Genomic DNA, 16,376 nt, shown 5'->3' with positions numbered 1-16,376 from the left:
CAGGTCTCTGCCAGGACCCTGCTCCATCTTGGGCCTCCTATGGGGTCACAGCCTCCTTTGGGCATCCCCCTGCTCTGACATGGGCTCCTCCCTGGGCTGCAGGGGGGTCTCTGCACCCTGATGCTCCCCCATGGGCTGCAGGGGGGTGTCTGCACCCCGATGCTCCCCCATGGGCACAGGGGCACAGCTGCCTCACCCTGGTCTGCACCACGGGCTGCAGGGGAACCTCAGCTCTGGCACCTGCAGCACCTCCTGCCCCTCCTTCTCCACTGACCTTGGTGTTTGAATAGTTGTTCACATGTTCTCACTCTGCTTTTCCCTGGCTGCAATTTACATCTGCCCAACAACTTTTTTTCTTTCCCTTCTCAAACATGTTTTCCCAGAGGTGTTACTGTCACTCCTGATGGGCTCAATCTTGGCCAGTGGTGGGTCCATCCGGATGGCATTGGCTCTACGGGACATGGGGGGAAGATTCCAGCAGCTCCTCACAGAAGCCACCCCTGTAGCCCTCCCCACTGCCCAGACCTGGCCACAGAAACCCAGTACACTACCTGAGAGGTGATTTCACATCACCTGCCAGTTTGTTCCCAGTTGTGCATTTCAGTGTTTGGTGCTGTTGGGATTGGCACATCACCTGGGTGAACTGACATCTCTCTCATGTCTTGGAAGCCCAGCCAGGCTGTTCCAAGCCTTCTGACAAGTCTTGAAGCAGGAGACTCCCACCCTTCTGCCCCGGAGCCATGCAGGCACTGTCTTCACCCACGTGAGCAATGCATTTGTCTGGCTTTCTATGTATCTTCATATTTAATTTCTTGTCAGTGCATGCTTGTTTGAATCACAGAATCATTCAGGATGGAAAAGATCTCTGAGATCAGAGAGTCTAACCCATGCCCTATCCCCACCTTGTCCCCCAGCCCAGAGCACTGAGTGCCACAGCCAGTCCTTCCTTGGACACCTCCAGGGATGGGGACTCCACCACCTCCCTGGGCAGCCCCTGCCAATGTTTAATCACTCTTTACACGAGGAAATTCCTCCTGATGTCCAACCTGGGCCTCCCTGACACAGCTTGATGCTGTTTCCTCTTGTCCTGTCCCTTGTTCCCTGGGAGCAGAGCCACACCTCCCCTCCCAGCTCCCCCCTCCTGTCAGCGAGCTGCAGAGAGTGAGAATGTCCCCCCGAGCCTCCTTTTCTCCAGGCTGAGCCCCCCCAGCTCCCTCAGGAGTTCTCCAGCCCCTTCCCCAGCTCCGTTGCCCTTCTCTGGACATGCTCCAGCCCCTCAATGCCGTTCCTGAATTGAGGGGTCCAGAACTGGACACAGCACTCATCCTGCCTGCACTTTGCTTACCTTTTGGGGACTCTCCCTTTGCATTTGCCCTCACTGTCAGCAGAGAACCGATTTTTTTTCAGGCACTCAGCTCACCATCACCATTTTCTCAGCAGTGTCTGTACATTTTGTGAGCGTGGCAGAAAAATAACCCCGTCAGCAAACAGAAAGGCCTATCCTATGGGGAAAAGACAAAAGACCATGAGCTCCTTTTTCAACCAGTGGAGCCCATTGCACTGTGCTATTGTCACCCAGTGCACAGCCCTCTGCACTGTGCTAGGGGCTGCACGTATGTTGGGGCAGGTGATTTTTTGACACAAACCTACTGTGAGGGTATGGAATGATAGGACAACAGGGAACAGCTTTGAACAGGCAGAGGGCAGGGTTAGTGCTGCATTCCGCTCTGGGATCCCCGGCACAGGAAGGACCTGTTGGAGCAAGTCCAGAGGAGGCCACCAAGTTGATCAGAGGGAGGGAGCAGCTCTGCTCTGAGGAAAGGCTGAGAGAGTTGGGATTGTTTGGGATGGAAAAGAGAAGGCTTTGGGGTGACCTAATTGTGCTCTTCCAATACCTGAAGGGAGCCTACAGGAAACATGGAGAGAGACTACTTTTGAGGGTCTGGAGTGACAGGACAAGGGGGAATGGCTTCAAACTGACAGAGAGCAGGGTTAGATGGGGTATTAGGAAGAAACTCTTCCATGTGAGGGTGGGGAGGCCCTGGCACAGGTTGCCCAGAGCAGCTGTAGCTGCCCCATCCCTGGAAGTGTGGAAGGTTAGTGGGGCTAGCAGAAGGTTAGTGGGGCTAGTGGAAGGTGTCCCGGGCTAGTGGAAGGTGTCCCGGGCTAGTGGAAGGTGTCCCCGCCCACGAAGGGGTGGGACTGGATGAGGTTAAAGGTCCCTTCCAAGCCAAACTGTTGTGTGATTCTATGAAACCATGCTGCCGGAAAGTTGTTTTTTCCCTAGTTGACTTGGAAAGTATTTATGTAAGTCACTTAAAAATATCCCGGGTTTTGTTCATCCTTTAGTGGAGATGCTTGGCCTGCCCCAGGCCTATGGCTCAGCTGCGGAGGTGCCTGCCCTTCATCTGAAGGATTCCCACCAACCGAGACACTTCTTTGCCACACTTATAGGTAATTTACGCTCAGATAAGACGCAGAACTGTTAATTCCGGCGCTCTCCGCCCGCAGCCCGCGCGGCCCGGACGCCCCTCAGGGAGCAGCGGCTGCGTGCGGGACGTGACCGGAGCCGGCACCGCAGCCCCGCCCCGCGGCGCGAGGCATCCGCTGACGAGCGGGCGGCTCTACCAATAGCGACGCGCGGTGGGCGGCGCGGGCCAATCGGTGACCGGCGGGGCGGGGCTAGGCGGGCGGGGTGGCGGCGGCGCGGGCGGCGCTGCGGCAGAACGCGGCGGCGGCGGAGCCGAGTGGGCAGAGCGGGAGTTGAGCGGTAGCTGAGCGACTCGGGCCGGTAGCAAACATGTCTCTCTCCAACAAGCTCACCCTGGACAAGGTGGATGTGAAGGGCAAGCGGGTCGTCATGAGGTGAGGCGTTGTGGGGGGAATGTGCGTCTCCCGAGGGCCGCCCTGCCCCATCCTCCACGCTGGGGCCGAGCGGGTGTCCCCAGACAGCAGCGCTGTGCCCAGGCCCAGCACGTTGCGATCTGTGGGGTTTTGGTTCCGTTTTTTTCCTTAGTGGCCTGCTGTAGAGGCTCCCCCGTCCCTCAGCGATGGGCCGTGGCGGCCGGGCGGGGTGTAAATCCCGGCCCGGCTCCGCCGCCCTGGATCGCTCCGCTCGCACGTGTGTCGGCCACAGGCGGCCTGAGGGCAAATCCAGCCAGACTGCCGTGCTTTTGGGCGGGAGAACTACCCCAAAAGGACTTATTTCCGAGGTGTTTTTTTTTCCTTACTGCAAATTTAGTAAGCGTTGTAATAAAAAAGCGAAGCTCTGGCTCTGTCCAGCTACCCAAATACCGCTAATAATTCAGCTTTTTGCAGCAGGAGTCGAATCACAGATTCTTGGAATGGTTGGAAGGAACCTTAAAGTTCTTCTCTTTCCATCCTCTTTGGGTTGGAAGGGACCTTAAAACTCACCCCCTGCCATGGGCAGGGACACCTTTCACTAGACCAGATTGCTCCAAGCCCCGTCCAAGCTGACCTTGGACACTTCAGGGATGAGGCATCATCGCAGGTATTCAGCACATCCTGCTCTAAAACCATAAAGTCGAAGTTCATAGCTTATTTACAAAGTATCAAGGCCTGAAAGCCTAATGTTGGAATTGCTGCCAAAAACTGGGAGATAAGGGCAGCCAGGTACATCGTGATACATGTTGCTCGAAATACTCTTATTAGGGGATAGTTTGTTCAAGGTCACTATGATGTGGCTGCTGCATGTCCGTTAACTATTTTGTGAGTAGGCAGGGATAGCAAAAGTATAATTTCTTTTACCTGTAGTTTGTCAGACAACTTGCTCTTTTCTTCTTGTCTCTGTAACTTAATTTTGAAGTAGTTCCCTAGAAATTTGATTACCAGAAACCAGCCCCTGTAGCGAGTACTGAAGAAGCTTGCTCAGGATTTCTATGTGCTTCCTAAAGCTGGTACAACAAAAGATCTTTCTATCTCTGTAGCACCCGATTTTTATTTTCTCTCTGACTGTTTTTTTCCCCTTTTCTGAGACGTTTTACAGGGCAGCCGTGCCTTGACAGAGGATGGGTTGGGTTTGCCCCCTTGAAATCTCCAATAATTAATGCACAAATCTACCTTTACAATTCTGTGAGGGGCTATTCAAACACTGCAGGTGACCTGCCAAGCTTTGTGTTTCATCTCCCTGAAACAAGTCGCCATGTGCTCTCAGTAGTACTAAAATCGATACCTCTTCTTTTTCTGCTCACGTCCATCATAATTTAGGTACACTCACACCCTGATTAGCTTCCGGCCCATTAGGAGAAGTTGGGAATGGGGAGGAGAAAGGGTTCAGGGGAGCTCAGATTTCAATTGTCTGCAGTGGGGAAGAAGGCTGAGCTGGGTCTTTCTTTTATAGTTCTGATGGCTCTGTAAAGCAAACTGTTCTTTTATTCTCTCCTTTTAGGATAATGGCACGATAATGGTGCCTTTCTTCCCCTTTCTAGAATCAGCTCGCTGTGCTCTGGGGCTGCCAGTTCAATCTCTTTCTGCTCAGCTAGTCCTGTTTTGCTGGCAGCTTTCGTCCATCTTCCCGTTTGTTTCACGTGCTGAGTAGGCTGTCAGAGGATTCTTTCGTGCAAGTTGCTGAGTTCGGTTGTTGTTCAGTGCATAGGACTAAAGGTGGGCTGTAGCAGCACGCTGGCTCTCCTCGCTCGGGTGCAGTTACAGTCCTGGGGGTTCCTTCCGGACCTCCCAGCCATTTCTGCCTCTGTGCTTACGCAACGAGGCTTCCTGCACATGGGCACAAGGGATGCCAGTGAGACTCCTCCCTCCCATCCCTTCAGCTGGCACGACTAAGGAAGTTACCTCTAGATGGAAGTCAGGTCTTCCAGGGAGAATGTGCTAAGCCACAGCACTCAGCTGCAGAGAGATTAGAGCTGCAGAGAACAGAAATGAAAGCTTCCTTGAGCTGCCTACTCGCCACAGTAGTCCAGCCAAGCATTTTAGAGACCTCCTTAGAGAACATGAGGTCATTTGTCATTACTCTCTTCCTTTCCCATGGAAGCTCCTCGTGTGGGATCTGAGATGATGCTGTTTAAAAATAAAAGGTTCAGTCTCAGTTTTATTTCCTGTGCAGCATCACTGCTCCTGAGGTGCGTTAGGAGGTATTGATGGCCCAGCTTTACTGAGTCATTCCAGCAGTGTTTGTTCTCTGTGTTTTGTTATCACAAGCAGAAATGGTTGATAACACACTGATTTCAAAAGGGAACTTGAGTACAAGGCAGAGCTGAACATCTTACTCTAATTTGATCTAGCCAGCACATTTACTGACAGGTTCCCTCACTCATTATTAAATAAATTTGTTGAATATGTGATTTTATTTCTGGTTGCTTTTTTTCCTAGGGTTGACTTCAATGTTCCAATGAAGGATCACAAAATAACCAACAATCAGAGGTGAGCCATAATTTCCATCCCAGATGGAGGCCCCAGAGTCTGCTTCCTGTCTTACTTCAGCCCGGTACCTGGAACATTACAGTGATTAAGCTGCCATTGCCCATCCCAGAATATTAAAGGTGTCTCAGAGCAAGTCCAACAATTGTTAATTAACCCTCCTGCAACTATTAGCAAACTACACTAAGTTGTTGGCTTATGTTAGAATAATTGTTGCAGTGCAACACACAAAGACTTGGGGGTTAGAAACAGTGATACCAGATGTCTTGTCCTGCTGGTCTCCCACTTGCAGACAGTTTTGCTCACCACTGTGTGCTCACTGTGCAGTATTCCCATAATTTCTCTGTTGGTGCAGGATCACAGACTAACCCAGGAAGCCTGGTAATGTTCAAGTCTGTCCTGGCATTTCTTATGATAGCTGAGCAATCAGCAGACTTTGGATGGCAAAACACATTTTACTTCCGTGTCCTACGTCACTTGGAATATAACAGTGAAACATGAAACAGGCTAGGATGGGGAATTTTGTTGATGCTTTTTTAAGGAATTGTTCTGTCCAGCTCTTTTGCTCCGTTTCTTTTATCATTTTTGAGGGACAACTCCCAGGGCTCTTGTGTAAGTGATTCTAGTCTGTTTGCCTGGTAAACTGATTGAATCCTTTTTAATTTGTTCTTCTATGCCATTACAGAATCAAGGCAGCTGTTCCTACCATCAAGCACTGCTTGGACCATGGAGCCAAATCAGTGGTTCTGATGAGTCACCTGGGTCGCCCGGATGGTGTTCCCATGCCTGACAAGTTCTCCTTGGCCCCAGTAGCTGTGGAGCTGAAGGCACTCCTGGGCAGGTAAGGTGGAGGAGCAGTCTGGTGGGCATCAGGCCCTCCCTGGCAGTGGACCTGGATGCTTTCCTTTCCAACAGGAAGAGTCACACAGTGTCTGTCTTGTGTTTGCAGGGAGGTCTTATTCCTGAAGGACTGTGTTGGCCCTGAGGTGGAGAAAGCCTGTGCTAATCCTGCTGCTGGCTCTGTCATCCTGCTAGAGAACCTCCGATTCCATGTAGAAGAAGAAGGGAAAGGGAAGGATGCTTCAGGGAACAAGGTGAAACTTCGAGTCTGGCTTTCCTGTATGCCTGCTCTGGTCTTACGACCTCCTTTGCTGCAGATTGACAAGGAACCAGCAGCCTGTCTAAAACACTGATTATGATTTTCCTCTCAAAAGGATGTCACGGATATTTAGTTCAGCGTGTCCCACTGCTATGCAAAAGTTAAGTGGAATGCATTGAGTTTCCAAGATGAAACACTTTAAGTGAAAGGCTATAGATGACTCTGTGGAAGGTGGTGTAGTCTGTAAAAGAAGAAAAAACTAACAAAATAGGACTGTACAGGAAACTGGTTGCTGCTTGTTAGACTTTATTTTTGGATGTCTAGAATGAAAACCAAGGTCTGTTGGAGATAGTTTATTATCTAGTTTATTATCACTAGGCCTATAAGAATGATGCTTCTTTCTTGGTTACATGGCTAATATTTTAATGTAATATTTAAACATTCTGCAGCACAGGCAGTATCAAACCCTTCTTTAAGCCTGTCTACTCTTAAGAGCAGTCATCTAGAACCAGGCTGCCTTGTACCTCTGACCTTTACTTGAAGGTCAGGAGGGGTGCTTGCTCCAGACAGCTGCTTTTCTTAGCAATGCTGACCCCGTTGGCTTTACACAGGCCTTGGCTCCGTTCAGGTCCAGTGTGTGGAGTGGAATGTGACACGGAGTGGTGCCCTTTATGGGCTGACACAGGACTCCTGTACCTTAGGAAAGCAGCTCAGAGAGTTAGTGGGCCTGTGCAGATGACAAGGAGAAATGAGGAAGTCAGGAATTATTCACTGGTAGAACTGCTGCAAGCCAGTATGTGGCAGGGAGAAGAGCGGGGTCAGGATTTGATTTTCTTTGGGAAGCAGTCCTTTGGTTTTGTGCATTCCTCTAATTCCCAGATGATTTAGCTGGGTGTTTGCATACAGACACACACTGCATTGAGCACAAGAGACGTGCCATTGTCAGACCTGCTTCTCATCCTGCCGGAGCTCAAAGGCAGTGCTGTGGAAACAGTGATGCAGCACAAGACTACATGTTACTGACTGGTGCTTGAGCTGTGGCTTTCCAAAGCAAATGGAGTGGCAGGGGTTCCTCCATTGGAACCTCTTGTGTTCTGCTCACAGATGGCACTGGTTTTGATGGGAGCACTTAGTCTCTGCAGAAAGCCAGGCAGTTTACTGAGTGAAGGAGCAGTTAGCACTGATGTAGAATCTGTGTAGTCCCTTTGGCTTGTCTCCTGCTCAGGCTGGGCTACAAAGGGCACCCAAAGCTGGGCTGAACCCACCTGCCATATATTGCAGTGCCTTCCTGCCATTGTTCCTGTGGTGTCATATCTGGGTGCTGGCAGGGGCCTGACATGAGCTGATTAGAGCAGAAAGCACTCGGAGAGCAGATGGCTTCACTGCCAGAATGGGCTGTTCCCCAAGAGCAAGTGGCTGAAACTAGGTCTGAGCAGTCACTTGCTGTCCCAGTGAACTCTGCTGTCTCTTTGGGATGGGAAGGAAAACTCTGCTGCATAAGCCATTCCAGAAGGATTTGGTAGGATGCTTGAGAGATGGAGAAAAAGTCTTTTAACAGAAATATATCTGTTGTTGCCCACTACACACTGTGCCTGTCTCTAGCTTTCCAGAGCTGGCTGCTTTCACTGTGGCATGTTGTAGTGTGCAGGCTATTTATCAGACTGTTTATCAGCTAATCCTCAGTGCAGTTGCTAAATCAGTCCTCCAGGAGCTCATCCTTTTACCTGTGGCACTTGGAGACTATGCTTGCTTTCTTCAGTAATCGAGCATGACTTTGTTTAGTGTGATCTCAGCATTGCCCCTTCCTGTGTTACCTGTGTGTACGACACAAAGCTGGAAATCTGTTGGAGAGAGACACTGAAAGGTTGGTAGTGCTGCAATTCATTCCTGCTCTGTTTATGGAATGGAAACTTGAAGTGGAGCAGTCTCAGGGAGTTTAATCTGGAATTTAAACCACTTAAACCTTTTTGTTACTCCTGCTGGACTGGGAAAGAGGGTCTGAAATACAGTGACCCACCAGATGAACTGATGAGTTCCTCCTGTTGACCCTTCTTTGCTTTGGGCTTATGAGTCAAGTTGCTGACTTTGACATTAGATTCAGAATCAACTCTTAAGTGTACAAACTTGTCCTTATTTCTCTTTTTAGATCAAGGCTGATGCCCCGAAAGTGGAGGCTTTCAGAGCCTCTCTTTCCAAACTGGGAGACATCTATGTCAACGATGCTTTTGGAACTGCCCACCGAGCTCACAGGTGGGTACCCATTTCCCTTCCACAGGCACAGCTGCAGAACCATGGCTGCCATGGAAACACAGACAGCTTTGCCTACAAGGAGTTTTAACTTCCTTCTGGGCTTATCCCAGTACTGTTGTGCTGTGTTTGTTCTTGAGTAATAGATTTACTGGAGGTATTTGTCATCAGTGTATGCTCTTTCAAGTTTGCCTCTGGGAAGAGGAGACAGCTGAAACAAGAGCCTAAGACTTGCAGTGACTTTTAGACGTTGAAGATATAAAAATTACTTGCTTAGGGCTTGTGTAAATAGTCCTGCAATTGCAACAAACATCTTCTCCAAAAGCTTGATTTCTCCTTGGTGATTATTCTCATGAAATGTGTTTAGATACATGTACTTGCAAACTGTAGTGGTTGTCTTGGAAGATGAAATCTCTGCTCTAGCTCTGCTTATTTGTCCCTCAGTGTTTCGGATCACTAGTTAATACTATGAATGTCTTGCATATCAATATTTGTGGGCAAAACCAATCTCAGAACATAAGCACGTACAGCCATCTTATCAAACCAGGAAAACAAAGCCCCTGTGTGTGTTTTCATGCATGTATGTAGTTTCATGCAGCTGTTCTTATTGCTGCAGCTGACTGAAGGATTGGCTTTGTAATGCTGTGAGACACCAGGATGTTTGCACCTGCACTGATAGAAAATTTTCCCTTTTCTCACTTTTTACTTTTATTCTGCAGCTCCATGGTAGGTGTCAATCTGCCTCAGAAGGCTGCTGGCTTCCTGATGAAGAAAGAACTGGATTATTTTGCCAAGGCTCTAGAGAGTCCAGAGAGACCCTTCTTGGCAATCCTTGGAGGGTAAGACTCAACAACATAGTGACTGTATTTGTCTAGCTCCTCTGTAAGAAATTAAAAGTTGTTTTGTCTTGCTTCAAACAAGTGCTTTCCTTTCAAGCATACCTACAGTTCAGATTTGTAGCTGAGTCCTGAGATCTCTGTAGGATGTGCATTAGAGAGGAGCTTCCTGACCGTGTCTGTTCCTGTGGACATGATCAGGGTCTGGTCATCATCTCTTGACCTCTGGCATTCCCCAGGCAGGGACAGTGCCCAGCAGCTTGTCTGGCTGCCCTGGGAGAGCAGTTACAGCCACGGAACGGCCCTGGGACATGGGCAGTGACCTTCCCTCCCCAGTGCAGGGTACAGGCTGCAGGCTCAGCACTCTGTAAACTGACCCGACCTGGCATTATGCAACGGTGCCCTACTGCAGCTGAGCAGGCCCTGCTCTGCCCTGGCAGCTGCTTTGCAAAGGGACTTGAAGGTGCAAACCAAGTAACTGCTTTTGGGCAGAAATATTTTCCAGTTGAGGCTGTTTTCATCACGTCTGTGCCCAGTCTAGGGGGCAGCCCTGTGGGGTGTATGTCATCAGGTGAATTAACTTTGCTGGGCAGTCAGGGGAAGTCAGCTCTAACGTGCCAAATGAGGTTTATATTTAAATAGAAAAAAAAAAGGAGAATTGAATAATGCTCTGAGAAGTTGATGTGTAATGCTGGCCTGTTAACTCACCAAATTCCCTTTCTGCCCATTCCCAACAACTCCTTTGTTGGTTCACTCTCTCAAAACAACCATGACATGCCACGATCATGACACTGGCATTGCCAAAGAGCAAGTTGATTAATTCAGCTTTGATCCAAAAAGTCCTTACAAGGCTTCATTCTGTCTTAGCTAAAGATTACTAGATAGTAAGTTTTATCTGAGGAGTTTTGGGCTGTGGCTACATTATTCATTCTTTTCTTTTTCTCTCTTGCCAGAGCCAAAGTTCAGGATAAGATCCAGCTGATCAATAACATGCTGGATAAGGTCAATGAGATGATCATAGGTGGTGGAATGGCATTCACCTTCCTCAAAGTGCTCAACAACATGGAGGTAAGAAGAGAGCAGTTCTGTGGTCGCTCCTAGTAAAGAACATGATCTGAGTGCCCCTGTGTGTCCTGATGTGGGGCACTGGCTGTCTCGGCTCTGTGGAAGAGTAGGAAGCACTGAGAAGTTACTTGAAAATCCCTTTGCAAAACTCAGATTACTGCCCATGTCTCACTAGATCCTTTAAGAAAATAGGCTTTCCAGAATTGCTGAGCAGTTGGGCTTGGCTGCTGCTGTTCTCTTCTGTAACGACCAGGAACTAAACAAATGTTTTTCTCTTTTCCCAAATAATTTCTCTAGATTGGCAACTCTCTGTTTGATGAAGAGGGGTCAAAAATTGTCAAGGACCTGATGGCCAAGGCAGAGAAGAACGGTGTGAAGATTAATCTGCCTGTTGACTTCATCACTGCTGACAAATTTGATGAGAATGCAAAGACTGGGGAAGCCACAGTGGCTTCAGGCATCCCTGCTGGCTGGATGGTAGGTTTGAATAGGCAAGGGACCGAAAGGAGGCACTGAAAGGCAGCAATGGGGTGGGCAGGACACCTCCTAAAGCAGCAGGAGGAGTAATTGTGATCTGTGGCAAATGTTTCTGAGGGCGCTCAAGCTGTGTAGAGTTGGTTGATTTAGTGAAATTGAAGCCCTGTTGTTTGTCCTGAATTTCTAAGTCTAAAGTAGCTTTTGTGAGATTTGGATTAAAACAGCAAAATTCCTCCACAACTTTCAGATCTGATTGCAGTAGAAATCCTTTTATTTGGAATCCCTTTTATTTGGAATTTAAGTAGAGTTGGCAAAGGTTTCTAACTAAGGCTTCAAGCATCTGACATTGGTTTAAAATTCACTTACTGGTATTAGGAAGATAAATACCACACCAGACTCTCCTCTCCTGCAGCAACTGCTGGCAAATCTGTCAGTGCATACAGAGAAACTCTTGCTTCAGATCCAGGATGAGGGGATCCCAGCTGGACATGGGTCATGTGAGGTGAGGGTTGGCAGTGACCGTATCTCTGGCTTCTCTCCCTTCCTTAGGGCCTGGACTGCGGCCCTGAAAGTGTGAAGAAGTTTGTTGAAGTTGTGGGAAGGGCCAAGCAAATCGTGTGGAATGGTCCAGTTGGGGTCTTTGAGTGGGACAAGTTTTCCAAAGGAACCAAAGCCCTGATGGACAAAGTTGTAGAAGTAACTGGAAAAGGCTGCATCACCATTATTGGTTAGTAGTTGTGTTTGTTCTTGTTTTTCTAAATGCCCCAAGGAAGCTTCTGCTTGCCAGTATCATGTTAAAAATACTTGTCAAATTTTTTTTCCCTTCCTCATGTTTTCATCTGTTCTTCAGCTTGGAGATGGGACTTTAAAAACTGCTGCATGTCCTAATGCTGAGTGTTTGGGAGCAACACCAGCTTGTAGCAAGGCTGTGGGCCTTCAGGTGAATCAGATCTGAAATTCTTGTGTGTCTCATTGATTCTGTTTGTGCTACAGGTGGTGGAGATACAGCTACTTGCTGTGCTAAGTGGAACACTGAGGATAAAGTCAGCCATGTCAGCACAGGAGGTGGTGCCAGCCTGGAGCTGCTAGAGGGTAACTGCTCTTTTATCTTCACTATGAGTAAATCCAAAGTTCTGGGTGCTCTATTATGCGTTGGTAGTCAAGAAAGCACAACCACAGAGTGAATGTCTTCTCTGTCCAACCATGTGGAGTTTGGACATAGCTTTGGAGCAATGAGCTCCTCCTGCTGCTCTTTTGTAGTCCTCATAGAGGAAGGAAAATGGAGTATTCCTGCAAACAGCTGAGTCTGCCTCTCCCAGAAAACAAAAATGCTGGAATAGAAAACCAAACTGAGAGTGGGCTTTTGTAGGTGATTCCTCAGGACATGCTAACCAGCCCGTTAAAATGCCTGGTTTCTGTTAAGGAAATCTCATCAGAGTAGTCTGGAATTCTTCAGAGGTCTTTTCAGCCCTTCGTATGGAATTCCCTGGTTTTGGGGAGCCCTCTAGTGCTCGGGGACAACCCTGCAGGAGGGTACTTGGAATTCAAAATGGTGAGGGTTGGCAGCATTCTTCTAACGAGTTACAGTGTACTCTAAACGAGTTTTCCTTTCCTCTGCTAATTAGCTGTTTCCCAGTGTGTGTAAATCACCTAATGCTGTCAGCTTCTCTGGAGAGGAGAAACTGCAATAAACTGCCTTGCAGCTGCTATTTCCAGCAGTTAGATGGGAGACAGAGCTTTTGTTTCTGTTGCCTAGGGAGTGATGGGAAAGGGGAGGAATGCGGATGGCTCGAAGGAAACACTGTGTATTCAAAAGGACAAACTTGGCTAAGTTTTGGCCCAAAATGTGGGTTTGTGTGTGTGATCTTTTAAATGTAACGGAAGTCTGGCTAATTAGAAAAGCTTCTGAAGCTTAAAAAGGGAAAAAAAAAATCCCTGAAACCCCAGCAAACCATGAGTTGTTAACAATGTTAAAATTCAGTCCTGTTGCACAGCTTGAGCATTAGAAGGTCAGTTTTCTGAAAAAAGGCAAAACCAGAGTGGTGTCTCTTCGTTATTAAAGTAGGACAAAAAGCTAAAAATGCTTTAGAAAACATTGCACTTGAATAACCTGGGCCCTCATACTCAAAGGTGAGCATATTCCTTGCTTCCATCACTTGGATTGAGACATGTAAATATCTTGATCTGGGTGTTTTAGTCTCAGTAAAAGACTAGACTTGTAGGAGGCTTTTTTTCCTTAATTCTTAACATTTCCACTACACACTCCAAAATTCTAATTTACATGCCACTAGGGATGGAAGAAAACATGCAGCAACTCCTTAAATCCAATAAAAAATCTGTTTGCCATCAAATGTAGTGGAAAAAGATGCTGAGTGTTTGGATGTGACTTTAGCAGAGACTTGGATAGAAATGTACCCTTACTGTTAGTTGAGAACTGATGGCTGGGTGTGTTGGGAATCTCTCTGCTGACATCCAGGGGCAGCTGTGCTCTGGGACTGTGGGGGGCTGCAGGAGGACTTGCTGTGTGCAGCAGTGTCCATGTAACCACAGTGGTCCTCAGGAGCATGTGTGGAGCCAAGCTCCTCCACTCTCAGCCTGGGAATTCTGATTTACTTCTGTTTTAATATGTATAACTGTTGCAGTTGCAAGCTGTAAAGGAAAGCTTAATTGTTTGAGCACAGAGGGGTTCTTAACTTTGTTGGTGTGTTTTACCTGCTCACAGGGAAGGTTCTTCCTGGTGTGGATGCCTTGAGCAACGTGTAGAGAGCAGAGCCCCACGTCCGTCCTGTGCACAGCCCCTGAGATCCAACACTTCAGCTTCTGTATTCCAGCTCTGCCAGAGGCACATCCCAGAATGTAAACGGGACAGGCTTGGAGGAGGAGAGAGCAGAGATTTTCCAACTGCAGTTTACATGATGTGGGTTTGTCCACTGTTATCCCACTTAAATTAATGTAGTGAGTTGAAACTGTTGTTGTGAATTTAGAGTGTATATATTTATATTTTGCCTTTTCAAAGAGATTAATCCCTGTTAGACATATATCTCAGAAAGGAGTGCACTGTTCAGCTTCCATCTTAGAGGCATTTTCATCACTTGACACGGTTCAGAAACAAGAGGGGACTCCAATTTTTTGGAGGCTTGTTGTAATAGCTGCTGAATAAACATATTTAAAGTGCTCCCAGTTTGTATGTTGTCCTTATTTCAGATTTTACAATTAAAATTTCTTCTTCCTAGCATTGGGAATCAGAGCTAATTTTCCTACTTTAACTACTTATATTTCTAAATCTCCTTTTTATGTTTGTCCAGTGGATCTATAAGCACCCAGTCATCAACAAAGGGGACTTGGTTGGTAGGGAAGTAAATTGTTACAGATGTGCTGTTATGTTAAAACTTCCATACCATCCAGTAATAAAGTAAGATGACAATTTGAAGTGTAAGTCAAGTAAAAAAAAAAAACAAAACACAAGTTTTGAAGTGTTTCTCACTTAGAGAACTTGTCTAATAGTAGGCAACTAATGTATTTCATGTCAATATAGGGGAAATTTTGAAAACAGGCTGGTAAAAATGAAGCTACAGGCAAACAAATGCAATGAGCCTTTGCTCAAGTTTGTGGTCCTAAAAGCAGTAGAAGTAGCATAGTTAAACTGCACAGTTGGACAGTGAGGTTTGAGTGTGGCTTAAAGCACATGCAGAGCCACAGGGACTGTGAGTGGAGGCCCACCAACATGGGTCCTGTGCTGGATTCCCATATTGGCTGTCATGTGTTGGCTCCTGTGCTTGCTGCAGGACCCAAATGTGAGCACAGGGTGGCTCTAAACCAAACTTGAGACTTCTCCAGCCTCAGCCTGGCCTTGGGTTTGGACAAGGTCAGCAGGCACAGCCCTGCCCCCAAGAACTGTGAGGAGATGCAGTGCTCCAGCTGAACTGGTGTGTCTTCCTGCTGGATCCAAGAAAAGTGGTGTGGAAGCAGTGATAGATAGCCTGTTTTGATTCCTAGTGAATCCCCTGCAGTGGTGGTGTTTCTTCCCATGAGATTTTGCACAATATAAAGCAGCCAGGATGAACCATGGGGGGAATGTGAGACCACAACACAGACTGTGCTTTTACGTTAATTTCTATGAATGGACCTGATTCTACCAAAACAAAATGAAGGTGCGTGTTTCAACAGACACAACCTCTTGGCCAGATTTTACTTGATCATGGTGGGATGCAAATTAAAGCCCAGTAGTGGTGAAACAAGTATGAAATACATAATTGTTACATTTTACAGCTGAAAGTGACTATTGCAAAGAAACTAGAAATAATGCAAATGACTACAGCGCAGTGGTTTCCTCCTCCTCCCATCCTTTGTGACTCTTCCAAGCATTGTCTGGTCGTGCATGAATGATTCAGGTTTTTTCTGGGAGGGCTTGCTTGCTGTACTCGTGTTCCCCAGGCAGGAGTGCAGACCCCCGACAGCTGCAGGGACTGCAAAGAAAGGAGGGAGCTTGTCAGCCACAAAAAGACTGGATTTCGGAAATCAAGTACTACAAAACCAAACATTCCACCATGTTTTTTAATACATTCTCCTTGTCTTGCTTTTGCAAACAAGGCCTTGTGACAGCACAGCCCATTTTTGTGTCACTCATGCCCCCATGCTGCTGGATTCCCATGGAGCAGTAACAGCCTTTCCCTCCATCCCTCCCTTCTGGATGTTTACGGTGGAAGCTGGTGTGTGGCCACTAACTGCTGAGTTTTTCCTCTCTTCATCCAAAGTAACAAAACAAAGCTGTCTTTAATCAAAAACAGCAAGGAGTAATAATGTTCTGTGAGTGCAGATGTCTGTGCTTAAAAGCATTTTTCCACCTGACTTTGGATGCTTCGTACTCGCATCTCTAAAATGTCCTTTTATTTCCACATGGCTTGTTTTATGCATTGTTCTGTGTGCTTAACACAGCAAACCTTGCATGGCCAGAGAGATACTTTATGGGTTGTAAATAAAAATGGATGAAACACTTCAACATGAGATCGCAAGAGCTGTACACTTGATGACCAGCTGCTGATTACTTGAGTGACAGGGTTTCCAGATTTTTTTAAGCTTTACCTATTAATACTTTTTAGCACCTGACTATTGCCAGGTGCTAAAATGTTCTTAAGGCATCTAGAAATTTCTTATTAAATTTTATATCCTCTGGAGTCATACTGGTCTTCCTAAATTATTTTGACATGGCAACCTTTCTAGACATGAATCTTTGACAGTCTGGTTTTTACATTTTTATT

The 16,376-nt window shown here is 47.2% G+C and overlaps 1 protein-coding gene across 1 annotated transcript; it reads left to right on the top strand.

The window, feature by feature from the left end:
• The first annotated feature begins 2,684 nt into the window (after positions 1-2,684).
• PGK1 (phosphoglycerate kinase 1) lies at positions 2,685-14,293 on the top strand. Its single transcript, XM_051791249.1, has 11 exons — positions 2,685-2,865; positions 5,347-5,397; positions 6,080-6,235; positions 6,344-6,488; positions 8,640-8,743; positions 9,460-9,579; positions 10,530-10,644; positions 10,939-11,118; positions 11,668-11,845; positions 12,112-12,210; positions 13,841-14,293. Exons 1-11 carry the CDS (start codon positions 2,801-2,803, stop codon positions 13,879-13,881), a joined length of 1,254 nt encoding a protein of 417 aa, XP_051647209.1. The 5' UTR covers positions 2,685-2,800; the 3' UTR covers positions 13,882-14,293.
• Positions 14,294-16,376: the final 2,083 nt, after the last annotated feature.

The sequence above is a fragment of the Manacus candei genome, unplaced genomic scaffold (genome assembly GCF_025592945.1).
Source record: "Manacus candei isolate 608988 ecotype Guabito, Panama unplaced genomic scaffold, ASM2559294v1 h1tg000003l, whole genome shotgun sequence".
NCBI classification, from domain to species: Eukaryota; Metazoa; Chordata; class Aves; order Passeriformes; family Pipridae; genus Manacus; species Manacus candei.
This window is presented reverse-complemented; position numbering and strand designations above follow the sequence as displayed.